Source organism: Dipteris shenzhenensis, chromosome 32 (genome assembly GCF_047967505.1).
Source record: "Dipteris shenzhenensis isolate YYH24624 ecotype China chromosome 32, Dip_SZ_1.0, whole genome shotgun sequence".
Lineage (NCBI taxonomy): Eukaryota > Viridiplantae > Streptophyta > Polypodiopsida > Gleicheniales > Dipteridaceae > Dipteris > Dipteris shenzhenensis.
Genome location: NC_141627.1, coordinates 34,551,117 through 34,565,857, shown reverse-complemented (window position 1 = coordinate 34,565,857; position 14,741 = coordinate 34,551,117). Strand labels below are relative to the sequence as shown.

Sequence of the window (14,741 nt, the reverse complement as noted above, 5' to 3'; positions counted from 1 at the left end):
TAAGGGAACACCATTCTTTAAGAAAACATATTTCTATTCAAACATGATAGACACTTCAAATAATTTTAGCATCTTCCCTTGTATGTAAAAAATAGTAGGAAAAATAAATAATTTGGAACACCTATACAACCAAAACGCAAAGAACCTCTAGCATGCAAACAATTTGAAGGCTCCTTTGTAGATTAGTAACCCAATTGACATAGATCTAAATCTAGCAAATTGACATTACTATAAACCCCACCTAGCTTTGCAATTTACATCATAACCAGCCTATAGAATAGAGAAGTAATGACCGACTTTCACACTATGCTCATTGAAATTTTTGACAAATAAAGAAAATGCCTAAACAAAAATAAAAGCATCTAAAATATATTATCACTTGTCCTCTCCCTAGAACACCTGCAAAACCATTAAATCTCTAATGTGATTTGGTTGGCACTGCAACCTTAGAGGAGATACCAAAAAAATTCTTTAAAAAGTGTGGGGGTTAAAGGTCACTGTGCCTTTACCCCGGTTATGTACAATACTCAAACACATATATAAATGAATGAAAAAGAAGATTAGGATGGTTCTGCACCCACCAAAACTTGTGTGGCTCTCTGTCTCTCTCTCTCCTTCTTCCGTTATTGCTTCCATTGAGAGCATTCTCAACTGGTATCAGAGCCCGGGTGATCTAGCTGAGCATGCGTGAATGCTTGAAGCTCAGCAGCTCTGTGGAAGGAAGGAGAAGCTCTATGGGAAGCTTTGTGGGTGACTTTACTTGCATCCGAGTGTGCAGAGACCTTGGAGGAACCTTTGGAAAAGTCACTTTGGTTTTGCGAAGTGGTATTGAGAGCCTGTTAAGTATTTTCAAAGAAAAAGTCGTTTATTGAGCTTTTCCCTATTCCGTTCGATGACAGAGGCTCCATATTGACTTGTAGAGGCAACTATTGCTTGCTTTTGGTGTCCACTTCACTTCAAGAGCTTGGAAACGCCTTTATTCTTGAATCTAGGATCATTTCATTGGATTTCTGACTCACTGTGTCAGTTTCTGCATTTTTTGCTCGGGTGTTGGAACTCAAGTTTGGAGCAACCATTTGTAGATCTGTCAGTTCCGGTGGACTCAGGAGGTCCCGAAACTTATATGTTGCTCATCATTTGAACTACGGTGGAGTTTACAAACAGCTCTGTTTCCAAAAACGTTTTTCAGTCCGTGTGTTGGACCCAGTGATTGAGACCATGGTTTCCAAAACTGTCTGTCCCATTGCGTTCCAGACACCCAGAAACCCCTACCTATCAGTTCTTGTGCGATTCGGTGAAGGATTTTCAGAGTTATAGATCTCTGTGTATTCGATTTCGTCTCTCTGTTATGCATTTTTCATTCTAAGGTTTTGAAAACTTAGATTTATGCCACATTGCAGTGGATAAGTATTAACTCCCATTTCTCACTCATTGGTTGGGATTTTGGAGTTCTGGCAAAAGAGAGATATTTGCAGATTTTCTTGCTGATTCCGATTATGCAATGGCGCCCATGTTTTGAGGCATCTCAGGTTCTATTTTCAGTAGCGGTCATTACTGTGGGATCATGATTTCTTGAGCATACCTTATGCAGATCACTCTGGTTGCAGTTTGAGCAGTGTGCGCTCATTTATGATGTGCATTGGGTTGTAGTGGATGATTTATAGGCCATTTGGATGCATTGTGGTCCTTATTGGATGCGCTGATAGGCCCAAATTGCCTTGTGGGATGCTATTTTTATGGATGCTTTGCACATGGATGCTATTTCATGCTGAGGGACAGCTTTGACACATTGCAGGTGATGCACTGATAGTGCTATGCTCTCTTGGATGAGATATTATTGATTTATATGCGAGTGGACAGTGTTTATGCTTGAGCCATTTGGCACTTATTGGCATTTTCGTTTGGGCCAGATTTGCTCATATGGATGCATAGTATATGCACATGAGTTAGATGCATCTTTTAATGCTTTGAGCTTTGAGTTTTGGTGATATTTCACTCTATTGTGGCATACACATTTGGGTGCACCTGGTATTTGGTGTGATTCTCTCTTGCAAGCACTAGCATTTGGGATTTTGTTTCGTTTGCATCATGGCATCCTCTTCCATGTCTGAAAAGGAGTTTTTCAGCATTAAAAAGTTTGATGGGACAAACTTTTCTTTGTGGAAAGAACAAATAAGGGATGTGCTTATTCAAAAGAAGTAGATTAAACCCTTGGCAGGGATTGAAGCTAAGCCTGCAAATATGTCTGAGGATGATTGGAATGAGTTGGATGCATTAGCAAAGTCTACTATTAGACTTCATCTTGCAGAGTCAGTTTATTTCACAGTAGTAAATGAGCAGACTACGGAAGATTTGTGGAAGAAACTGTGTGCCACTTATGAGAAGGAAACTGCCTCTAATAAAGTTTACCTCATGAAGAGGTTGTTTGAGCTACAGATGAAGGAAGGGGTCTCCATTTCTTCTCACTTAAATGAATTCAATATTATTTTCAGCCAGCTTCAGGCTCAGAAAATGAATTTTGATGTGGAGACTAAGGCAATCTTTCTCTTATGTTCATTGTGATCCTCATGGGACACCTTCCGTACAGTTATCAGTAACTCTGCACCTGGTGGAGTACTGAAATTTGATGATGTTGTGGGTAGCTTGTTCACTGAGGAGATTAGACAAAAGTCTATGGATGGCAACAAGCAGGATGCAGCCTTAAATGTGCAAAGGGGCAGATCACAGTTCAGGGGGAAGTCCCAAGAAAGAGGGAAGTCTTGTAGCAAATCCAGGGCACGGAACATTGAGTGTTACCACTGTGGCAAGAAGGGCCATATGAAAAAGGATTGCTATAAGCTGAAAAGAGAGCAAAAGCATAAGAAAAAGAATGCAAATTGGGGTACAAATCAAAAGGAAGAGAGTCCAAGGGAGGACAAAGGAAAAGTGAAGATCGAGGAGATCAATGCAATCACACATGATAGTGACAATGACGTTCTCTTCATGTCTAGTTTATCTGCAGAGTTTCTTACCACTTCAGATGATGCATATTCCCAAGATTGGATTTTGGATTCTGGTGCTTCATTCCATGTTACTCCCCATAGGGAATGGTTCTCCACTTATGACAGTGGAAAGACAGGTTGTGTGCATCTTGGAAATGACTATGTATGTGACATAGTGGGAGCAGGTGACATAAAGTTTTCTTTTGCAAATGGGTCTGCATTTTTTTTGAAACATGTGAGACATGTGCCTAAGTTGACCAAGAGTCTTATTTCAGTGGGTCAGCTAGATGATGCTGGTTTTCACGCCACTTTTGGCTTTCAGAGTTGGAAATTTCAGAAGGGCTCTATGCTTTTGGCCAGGGGTGCCAAGTGTGGGACTTTGTATCCCTTACATGTATTAGGGGTATTTGATCATGTTGTTGCAATAACCGAGCAGCCAAGCACTTCTTTGTGGCATTGTAGGTTGGGGCACATGAGCCAGAATGGAATGAAACTCTTATGCCGTTTGGGTTATGTACCGCATTTGAGTTTCTCTGATTTTGAATTTTGTGAGCACTGTCTCTATGGGAAGCAGACTAAATCAGTCCATAAAAGAAGGGGAAAGAAAGAGTTTGAAATGCTTGATTTGGTGCATTTAGACGTATGTGGTCCCATGCCTACACGGTCATTAGGCGGGGCTGAATACTATGTGACATTCATTGATGATGCAACTAGGAAAGTGTGGGCTTATGCTATAGCTCAGAAGAGTGATGTGTTCCAGGTATTTTAGAAATGGCTGGCCTTGGTTGAGAATCAGTCAGGTAGAACGCTTAAATGCCTACAGACTGACAATGGTGGAGAGTATCTCTCTCATGACTTTCAGCATTTCTGTGATACACGTGGGATTAAGAGGGAGCTCACATCCCCTCGTACTCCAGAGCAAAATCCAGTTGCAGAAAAGATGAACCGTACCATTCAAGAAAGGTTGCAATGCATGCTTTCCAATGCAAGTCTTTCTAGTGGTTTTTGGGTTGAGGCAATGAAGGCTGCAGTACATGTGATCAATAGATCACCTAGTAAGAGTTTGGATGGTGGTATTCCTGAAGAGGCATGGAGTGGCAAGAAGCCCTCTTACTCTCATTTGCATATATTTGGGTGTGAGGCATATGCACATGTGCCAAAAGAGCTTCGAAAGAAGCTAGATCCTAAGTCTAGGAAATGCATCTTTCCGGGTTATGGTGAAAGTGGAGAGATGGGCTATCGTCTCTGGGATCCATAAGCAAAGAAGATCATACGCAGCCATGATGTGGTCTTCAATGAGAACATGATGCATAAGGCACCCATGAGGGATGTTGAAATGAGGAGAATCACTTTCCAGGATGTGAATCCACCTATATATGTTGATAGATAGCAAGCTGTCCATGCACCAAATGTGCAAGAAATGGTACCACCAAGTACTCCCATAGGTATACAATCAAGGGTAGATGATGGATCATCTATTAGTGGAAATGATGAGCCAAATGTGGCTGATATGCAGGTGGGACAGCAAGCTGAAATGCCCTTGAGAAGATCTTCTAGAGTGTCTAGACCGCCTGATAAAGTTTGTTCCAAGGGTAGACTATGTGATGCTTACTGATTGCGGGGAGCCTTCTTGCTACAAAGAGGCTATGATGCGCGAGGATCAACACAAGTGGGAGTATGCTATGCAATCAGAGATGAGTTTACTTATGAAGAATAAGACTTGGGACTTGGTTTCTTTGCCACATGGAAAGAAAGCATTGCCATGTAAATGGGTCTACAAAATGAAGGTCACAGGTGATGATGTGCCTAGGTACAAGGCCCGTTTGGTTGCTAAAGGTTCAAGCAAGAGAAGGGTGTGGACTTTGATGAGATATTCTCTCCGGTTGTGAAGATGACCACACTTAGATGCATGCTTGGACTAGTGGCAGTAGAGGATATGAAGCTTATGTAGATGGATGTCAAGACAACTTTCTTGCATGGGGATTTGCATGAGGAAATTTACATGGTGCAGCCGGAAGGCTTTGAAGAAAAGGGCAAAGAGCATTTAGTTTGCAAGCTAAAGAAGAGTCTCTATGGTCTTAAGCAAGCGCTTAGAGAATGGTATCAAAAGTTTGATGCTTTCATTCGGTCCTAGGGTTTTAGAAGGAGTGAAATTGATCACTGCCTCTACACTAAAAGGGCTAAGGATAATAGCCTGATAATCTTGGCACTATATGTGGATGATATGCTATTGGCTAGCAAGAATACTTATGAGCTGGATGCATTAAAGGCCAAGTTGCATGAGGCCTTTGATATGAAGGATTTGGGATTTGCAGGTCATATTCTTGGTATGCGCATCACGCGTGATCGGAGTAGGAAACTCCTTTGGCTTTCACAAAAAGAGTATGTTACAAAAATATTGCGGCATTTCAATACGGAGGGGGGGAAGGCAGTGAGTACTCCATTGCCTCCATATGTGAAACGGAGTCATATAGATAGTCCCAAATCAGATGAGGAGAGGGCCATGATGGCCAAGGCTCCTTATGCATCAGTAGTTGGGAGTCTTATGTATGCTATGATAGCTACTAGACCAGACATTGCATTTGCAATGGGAGTTGTTAGCCGGTATATGGCTAATCCAGGAAAGAGGCATTGGGAGGTAGTTAAGTGCATCATGAGGTACATGAAGGGTACCAAGGAGACTTTGGTAAAGGAGACATGCGTGTACTTGGGTACACAGATTCAGACTATGCAGGGCATGTGGATAGTAGGAGATCCACTTCTAGTTATGTGTTCACCTTTGCAGGTGGTGCAGTGTCGTGGATGTCTCACGCACAGAAGTGCGTTGCTTTATCTACCACAGAGGCTGAGTATGTTGCAGCCATAGAGGGTTGCAAGGAGGCTATATGGCTTGATCGGCTAGTGGGAGATTTGGGGATTCATACAGGTGTACCAACATTGCATAGTGATTCAATGAGTGCTATTTAGCTAGCACGAAATCCGGGTTTTCATGCAAAGACCAAACACATTGAGGCCAGGTACCATTTCATCAGGGAGGTACTTGAGGACAAGCGCATAGAGCTTGTCAAGGTTCATACAGATGATAACCCTGCAGATATGCTGACGAAGAGTCTACCTAGTCAGCGGTTTGAGTATTGTCGTGTAGTTCCTGCAAACTTTGCAATATCATGTTTACTATCACCCCAACAATGAATTCTTATGCATGGATAATTTCCACTCACATCTTTTTTACAAGCTAAGCATCTTTAGTGGATGTAATCTTCTTGCTTCCATTTCACAAAATCCCAATTAGGTATGGGTGGCTTAGTTGGTTTCTCTTATGTACTTTGGAGTATTAATTATGTTTTAGAGGTTGATGTAGCCATGGTTGCTATAACTACCACATCTACACAAATCCTCCTTTGATATAGTAATCCTATGAAATAGAGAATATCTCAAAAACCTCCATTATGGTCATCCAAGACCCAATGCAACCAAGCCTAAACTCAAACTATTTCCCATGTCATATATATCTTCAATAAAAATTGTACATGTTTTAACTACTACAGGATAACTCCACTTCAAGAATCCAGTGCTGAGAATGTGAAAGTAATGGCAGAAACTCCTTGTACTAGGATCTCTTCTTTTAGTTGAACTAGAAGAAGTGGAGGTTCTCAATGCATTAGAAGTCATTTTGTGGGTGATAGTTCAAATATGAGTCTTATGATAGAAGCGGCAAGATCAAATATGGCGAATACATAGCATATCCATTAATAAAAAATTATGTCCAAGCAATCATAGACAATTGTAGATGGTTTGGTGCCATTTTGAAAACAAAGAAAAATCATCTCTACTTGGTTGATGCAACACACATGGATTAGACCTTCTTTGCTAGATTCATATAAAAGGTTACAACTTGCTACAAGAAAATTGTGGATGATGCAAGATCAATTGCTATATTGATAATGACACATCTAGAAGTTCTTGGCATACACAGATAAAAACCTGACACAGTACTTAAAAGGCCTTCTACCATGAAGTTTTGTACTCATTTTTAGCCAATGGAATCCATCTTAGAGGATCAAGATGTTATCATAGAAACAATTCTCTTACATCCATTGACCGAACTACTGCATAAGACTCGTGCTTTCTCTTGGGGTGAGCAGCACACTTTAGCCCTTCAACAACTTAAGGGTACAATGATGCACACACCAGTTTCGACCATGCCAAACTTTACAAGACCCTTCTTTGTCATGGTTAGTGATGCTAGTGGACAAGGTTTTGAGGTTGTGCTCATGCAAGAAGATTATATGGCTTGGGAAAGGGGTTTTCCATCAAAGAATAAGAGAAAGAAAGAAAGGGATGTGAAGGCTCTGATTACAAGCACACTATTTGAGATAGGAGTGGAAGATGTAGTTGTTGTGAGTCATCCTATCATCTTTGCACTAAGAGCTTTTGGCACTAGGGTGTGTAATTTTCCAAAATCTTACATGATATAGTTGGATTGGGAACAAGCCTTGAATGGAAGCACAAAATGCACCCTTTAGTGTAGCTAGAGGGATGATATTGCATCCTTATTTAAGGAAAATCGCAATTGACTTTTGGTAGATAGAGCAAATAAACCACTATAATTGTATACAATTAGTAAGTTATTGAATAGACTTGAGGATGAGAAGTTTGAGGAGTCAGTGCAAGAATGGAAGAGAAAAAAGAGATACATGGGCCCCAATTTTGGAATCCAAATTTATATGGTGGTCCTTATCTCCCCATGCCTACAACAAAAGAGGACGTTGTTGTTGATGATGACCAATTGCTAGCCTACTTGTCACCCCCTTGACTAAGACTAAGGATGATTTCAAGGAGGGACTCAATAGGATTGTATATGTATTATAATTTGAGAGTTCTCCCATTGAGATATGGAATAACTTATTCTTAATTTATAAGTACTGTTGACATGGAATAACATATGCTATTTTTAAATGCATTGTTTTGATATGTGCCTTATTGGGATAACATTCCACCATATCTTAATCTACGTGCAGCCAAAATAAAAGAGTCAATTAAATACTAGGTAGCATATTGTTTCTTGGGTGTAGGTGTGTGCAACAAATTTAGGATGCATTGTTCCTTTCACTCTTAGTATTGGCCTACTATGTTCTGCAGTGGGTCATGAGTGTCTACCTAATAGAGTTGTGCTCTTTGGAGTCTCATGAGCTAGATTGTTATTAATCTCTCTTCAACTCATTTTTCACGAGTTCCCCCACTATAGCCATTGAGATATCGAATAACATATGCTTCACTCATAAGTATTATTTTGATAGCATATGCCTTATTGCGATAACATTTCACTGGATCTTATTATAGGTATTATTCTGATAACATAGGTATTATTCCTGATAACATAAGTATTCTTCTAATAACATATGCCTTATTGGGATAACGTTTCAATGGATCCTATTATAGGTGCAACCAAAATGAAAGAGTCAATCACATATTAAGTAACATGTTGTGTATGTGAGGTTCTTCTTGGAGCAAGGTTCACTAAGATGGAGATGTCACAAATGGATTGTGTGGGTATTTGATGAACAAGGGTCATGATAGTGGAATATTAGGTGGGGTGGCTGCCTTAAGAGGGGCTCTTACACTGCAATATTAGGTGGGATGGCTGCCTTAGGAAGGGCTCTTCCAATGCAAGATTGATTGAACTTTCGAATAGCAAGGAGATAGATGTAGGCGGCAAGATTACTGCTTGTGTGGCACCAAATGCAGATAATATTACTATCAAATGGCGAAGATTGATTGCATGTCATGTAGATGATCTTGTACAGGATGTTGCATTAGGTGCTTTGTGTCCAATTTGTGCCATAGCTCTAAACGTCTACACAAGAGCCTACATGACACGCATCGCTTCCATATTGTGCATCATGTTAGGACAATATGCATGCATGCATTCATGTATGTGTGTATGTATGTATGTATGTATGTTTAGACATTGGAAAGGTGAATGTTCCTACTGTAGCAAATATTGACGTGATTCGTAGATTGTATGCATAAAGATTACAAAGTAAACTTATTTTTATGTTCAAAATTGAAATATGTACTATTTTGATATTTTTGTGCTACAATATATGAAGTTTAAAAAGTGAAGCTAATTTTCTATTCAATTTGAAATGTCTTGTATTTCGATATTTTTGTATTCAGTGTTAAAGTGGTGACTATTGTGGAAATGAAAATTGAAGAGCCAATAGGCCGAGTGGTGAAGGCTGAGCCATGTGCACATTAGGAGTATCAACTTGGAATGGGGACCGTAAAAGAAAACTTGCTCCCCAACATCCAAGAAACCTATCAATAGCTATAGTGGGGGAACTTTATAAAAAGTTGTAGAAGAGAGATTAACAACCTAGCTCATGAGACCCCAAAGAGCACAAATCTACTACGTAAACACTCATGACTCAATGTAAAACATAGTAGAGTTGCTCCCTTATTCTTTGCAATTGCTGTAGACTCTCTAGGTTGGCTTCTTCAACATCAAAGCCAAGATGGAAATGTTAAAGGCATTGAGTTACCCTCTGGCAAACACCTTATATGCCAACACTTTGCTGATGACACAAATTTAACCCTCAGGAATAAGGCTCAGGATATAAAAAAAGCTATGGAATGCTTAGATATTTTTTGTAAAGCTTCTGGATCCAGAATCAATCATTCCAAAACTGGTTATGCAACTCTCAAAGGTGATGAGCTAGTTGTCTTGGAGGAAATGGGTTGCCAGAGAATCAAGCATGGTACTGCGTTTAGATTATTGGGTATCCCTATGGGCTTTGACATCTCCCTCAAGCAGAGATGGGACTGGTTTTTTATCAGATTTCAAAACAAGATTGAGAAATGGAGAGGTTTCCAGGCCAGTCTAGCTTGGGAGGAGAATGGTTCTCAACCATTGCATATACCCAATTGTAATTTTCTACCTCACCTCTTGGTCCCCTTCTAGAATAGGAATTGACAGGTTCATCAGAACTTGTAGGTCCTTCCTTTGGGGGGGCAAGATAGCAAAGATGGGATTTTTGTATCAAACCCAAGCAGGAAGGAGGCCTAGGGGTGGTTGATATAGAACAGGCTTCTTTGAAGTTATCCTCAACTTGGATAATTAAAGCAATTCTCCATCCTCAAGGGGCTCAACACCTACTAAGGAATGTAAGCTCTTTAAGACCTCTGAGAGCTCCCAAGTGGAAAAACTACCCCATGCTGTCATCCATATGTAATCCTAAACCTTGCAAAGCCAAAGGCAGTTAACTTTGGCATTCTCTATGGACATCCTTTGAAGGAATTAAAAGCCAAATTGTCTTCTTTGGCAAAGCATCTTTTATGTCATTAGATTCAATCTGGGTCTCTGTTATATTTAAGGTGGCTATTATTTCTGATAAAGTGTTTGCTATGGCCTCTGAGCTCTTTAAGAAAGGACTGCAATGTTAGGGTTAGCTCTGGAGCAAAGTTGAGTTCAGGTGGAAAACGTGGATTGAGATTAGGAGGGAGTTCGGATTAAATAATCAGAACCAGACATTGATCATGAATAGAATCCACCTCTGGGAGGGTAATCAGCAATGGAAAGGGATCTTTTTTGGTCTACAATAGAGAGTTTAGTGGGGTTGAGAGTACTTCCTTCTTCCCTATTCCTACCCCAACCAGGGATATACGGGATCTTTTCATTGTCCTTTATACTAGGTGGAAATTGCAGGATTCTAGGGGGAAATGGAAATTTAGATTGTGTTGCATTTGGTCAAGCTCAATCCTTGATAAAATGTCTACCCTACTTTGGCTAATAATGTACAAAGTTGATTGGACCAACCATAGAGAACTAAGAATTGGAAAGGGAAATGGCAAGTGCATGAGATGTCCCTCTTCAGAGGAAGATGTCTTCCACCTCTTTGTTGCCTGTCTTACTACTAGAAAGGTTTGGAAAATAGTACAATATGAAATAGGAGAGCCCATTAATTGGAAAGATTTTCTATTAGGGGACTCTTCAAAGGCAAAGTAGGAGATATGGGCACGCATTAGAGCACACACACTGTGGTTTATTTGGATAGCGAGAAACAATTTTCAGTTTAACCAACTTGAGTTGCATGCTGAGCTCCTCTTGTTTACAGATTCTATCACTATTAGTGGCCTTATTGGTCTGTTGCTACCCAACATCTGCGTTCGATATCTCAATTGGATGCACAAGACCAAAGGGAAATTGTAGAGATGATATCTCAATTCAATTCTAATGCTGCCCTGTTTAATGCTGATCTTCAAGACCATGTGTAAAGATGCTTTGGGATGGACAACACAACCCCTTTGAAATCCCTACTGAATTTACTTGTTTTCTTAAGCAGATCCAACCTCCAACTGTGAAGAAGGAATTAGTTTCACATAGTGAAGCTCATGCTGCTGCCTCTGATGACTCTGATGATACTGGTGACTAATCTGATATGGATTTCAGATACTCTGACTACTTTACTGATGATGGTACAGATGGTACAGATGATACATTGGTACCCCTCTTTTAATTCTAGTGCTGTGACAAACTCAAAAGTTTCCAAGCTCTTGAGTTTCTATCAAAAATGTTTTGCTGAAGAAACTTCTCCCCATGGGGGCTGGCTTTTCTACTCTAAAGACTATGTATTGATCATATCTTTGATGATATAATATATTACAAACTTTTTTCTGCCGAAAAAAACAAACATAGTAGAGTAATGCCGAGAGAGAAAGAAACAACACATCCCAAACTAGTCGCACATACACCCAAACTCCTCTAGTCGTGCATGGATTTTCCTTGTAGCTTAATCTCTATGTGCCTTGCTACTAATCGTGCACCTACTAAAGCCTCAAAAGTGTATGCTGGCATATTAAAGCTTTAGGCATTTGCAATTACTCCACTCTGTCTTTCTTGACATTAGGCGTATGCGAGGAGAAATACTTTGTCTATCCCCTCATTAGCAAAAGAAGGACATAAGGAGTCCAATGGATAGGTAAGATCACTATGCCTTTGCAAGAAAGGGGATATAACAAAGTAAATCCATAATGTACCAAGAAGCAGTAAGAGCAAAGTAAAATCCCTTCCTAATGGGCTAGAGATTCAAGAGGGCATGGAAGATGAAGTGGTCCATTTCTTGATGTCTTTCAAAAGATGGTAGATGGCAAAAGAGAGATAAACACCATTTCTTGATACCTTTGAAAGACGGTAGATGGCCATAGAAAAAGAGATAAACACCATAAGAGGATAAACGTAGGATGTCATCTTGGATAGCATCAAGTGAAGGATCGACCACGATGGCATGTTTTTTACCAAAGTTTCTCCCCTATGCATCTTGACCGCCTCTCTCTTTTTGACATCTATTGAGGTGGTCGTATTAATCTCTTGGACCTATGTGAATTAGGGGAGTGGGGGTGTTGATACAAGCTCAATTGCTAGAAGGAAGCTTGCTGCTTCATCATCAAGATTCTTGAAGAGTTGTACGTTGCATAGGACATAGCCGCCTATTATTATTAGTTATATCGATGCAGCTGCAGGCTACCCAATCAGCACGTTAACCCAATCAGCAAGTAACGAGTGTTCACGCGCTCCTGGCAGTCCTTCGGCATCCGTGAATTGGGTGTTACAAAGTTACATTATCACTGTAAATTAGGGTCGTGACTCTGATTTTTCTGGAACTCCGTGAGAGAGAGAGAGAGAGAGAGAGAGAGAGCACAGCCCACATTGGGATTTTCCCTTCCTGGCGTGCAAAGTGATCTCCAAGTTTTTCTCTGGACGGAGAGCGAGCATTTCGGTTTACAATCTTTATCGGGTATTCACTTTCTGTCCTTAAAACAGATGATTTAAGAGAACGGAGAGAAAGACAGAATGGAGTCGCTTGAGTCTGTCATATCAGAAGCTGCTAGCCCCAGATTGACGGATATGACAGAAGACGCACTCTCTTGCATTCTATCTTTTCTGAGCCCGATGGATATTTCAGCTTGTGCCTGTGTCTGTAGACGCCTGCAAGAACTCTGCAAAGAAGAGCGCAAAGTTTGGCTACCGATGTGTCATAGACGATGGGGAGCTTTTACAAATTTGACAAAGTGGGGCAAGGGATGTATTTCCTACAAGTTTCTATACCGGACGCTGGTTAGATGGGAGAATCTTATTGGCTTTTGGCGAGGTGTGGGAAATGGGGGTTGGGGTTCATTGGCCTTGTTTGATTGGGCACCTCATTGTATCATTGGTCACAAGGTCGTTCCAGCTGCTGCTGACAGTTATGGGGTCCGCAAGATCCCTTTTTTATGGATGGCCATATCTGAAGATGGACAACTGATGTTCTTGCTTGATCCTGCGTTCAAGCTACTTGGGAAGCTTGATGAGCCCAATGTGGGATCATCTGCGAGTAGTGGGGGCCCAGGTCTGCCTCTGGTTTGTAGCAGTGCTTCACCTTCTCTGCCCGGAGGCAAGCCAGATGGAGGTTTTGTTCTAGATATGGATTTGGAAGCTTCAGTTTCTAGGGGTTTACTCTTGGTAGATGTCCATTTCGTTGGGAACCACCACTTTGTAATAGAGGAGATCCTCCAACTATGTCCATCTGCAGTGAATGAGGTAGCTGAAGCTGCAGTTGTTGCTTCATTTGGGTCCGGTCACAGCTTAGCTGAGTTAGCTAGGAGAAGTCCCTACTCCAGTGGCTCAGAAACTGAAAGCTATGTTGGAAGCCCTCCAGGCAGTTTCCACTATGAGATGTACCAGTTTTTGGCGAGCAAGGTGACCAGTGCAGGGGGTGAAAGGGCAGCCAGGAAACAGAAGAAGAGGGACAGGGAACGTGCTCGGAGTCAAGGAAGATGCGTCTTTGAGCCTGAACATTTTGTTAAAATCTTGCATTCTTGCCCAACCAAAGCACGGCCTCTCCAAGGACTTTGGAAGGTAAGGACACTTTTATTCATATATGTTTGCGTTGATCTGTTGCTGTTATTTCAAACAGCTTCAAGGAGACTTAGGCCCTTACCTTTGTCTGTCCAGGGTTTTTTTGATTCAGTAGGACTGGACTTTGTTTTAATATCTTATGATGATCAAGGAGGTATTGTTTGCCGCAAAGTTCATGACCTGGCTGGTATGCCAAATAGTGGTTCTATGTTCTGGACCTCAAAATCTACTGAACGGGATGGATTCCCTCTTTCCCTGGCTGAAGAAGAGCTGTATAGTAGTCGGACCCACATTCGACCAAAACACTCACATCAGAAAGAGGGTAAAAGCAGACAAGCTTCCGACGACTCATGCGAAGAGGTGATTGGGATGCTTTTCACCTTGTCTTGTGATTTTCAATCACTGCTAGCCTCCAACAAAAGAGAAGGGAGGATTTGGCAGTATAGCAGTGGAAATTTTGGCTTTGGATATCTTCACACACACCGCATTATTGATTTTAAGGTCTTGTGCTCAGAAGGTTGTTTGCTAGATGTTGTAGAGTAACCATTTCACACAAAGCTTTGATTCTATTATTTGTTTGAATTATTCACTGGAATTATTTATATTGTGCGCCCCACGCCGTCTTTTTTGTCTCTCCATAATTAGATTTGTATTGCAAGATCAGGAAGCGAGTGGGGTGACCTGCAAAAGACATCTTAGCAAATATGGAAATTGGCAAGGATTGCATACAGTAATGATTTCTCTGACATCGAAGTTCATTGTGTAAAGCAGGTTAGTTGCTATCCACCCCCAAAGGCCCTCCAAAATATTTACTCACATCAAAGTTCATGTGTGAAGCAGTTCATTGTCACAACTGAGTTTGC

The 14,741-nt window shown here is 40.9% G+C and overlaps 1 protein-coding gene across 1 annotated transcript; it reads left to right on the top strand.

The window, feature by feature from the left end:
• The first annotated feature begins 12,428 nt into the window (after positions 1 to 12,428).
• On the top strand, positions 12,429 to 14,492 carry LOC147880647 (F-box family protein). Its single transcript, XM_087370789.1, has 3 exons — positions 12,429 to 12,450; positions 12,484 to 13,878; positions 13,975 to 14,492. The coding sequence occupies exons 2-3, from the start codon at positions 12,835 to 12,837 to the stop codon at positions 14,419 to 14,421; spliced, it is 1,491 nt and encodes a 496-aa protein (XP_087226915.1). The 5' UTR covers positions 12,429 to 12,450; positions 12,484 to 12,834; the 3' UTR covers positions 14,422 to 14,492.
• The last annotated feature ends 249 nt before the right edge of the window (positions 14,493 to 14,741 follow it).

What these genes read in the sequence shown, in the direction of transcription:
- LOC147880647 (XM_087370789.1), top strand. Translation starts at nt 12,835, where the DNA reads ATGGAGTCGCTTGAGTCTGTCATATCAGAAGCTGCTAGCCCCAGATTG. An exon ending in CTCTCCAAGGACTTTGGAAG is followed by an intron (nt 13,879 to 13,974) that starts GTAAGGACACTT and finishes TTGTCTGTCCAG; the next exon opens with GGTTTTTTTGATTCAGTAGG.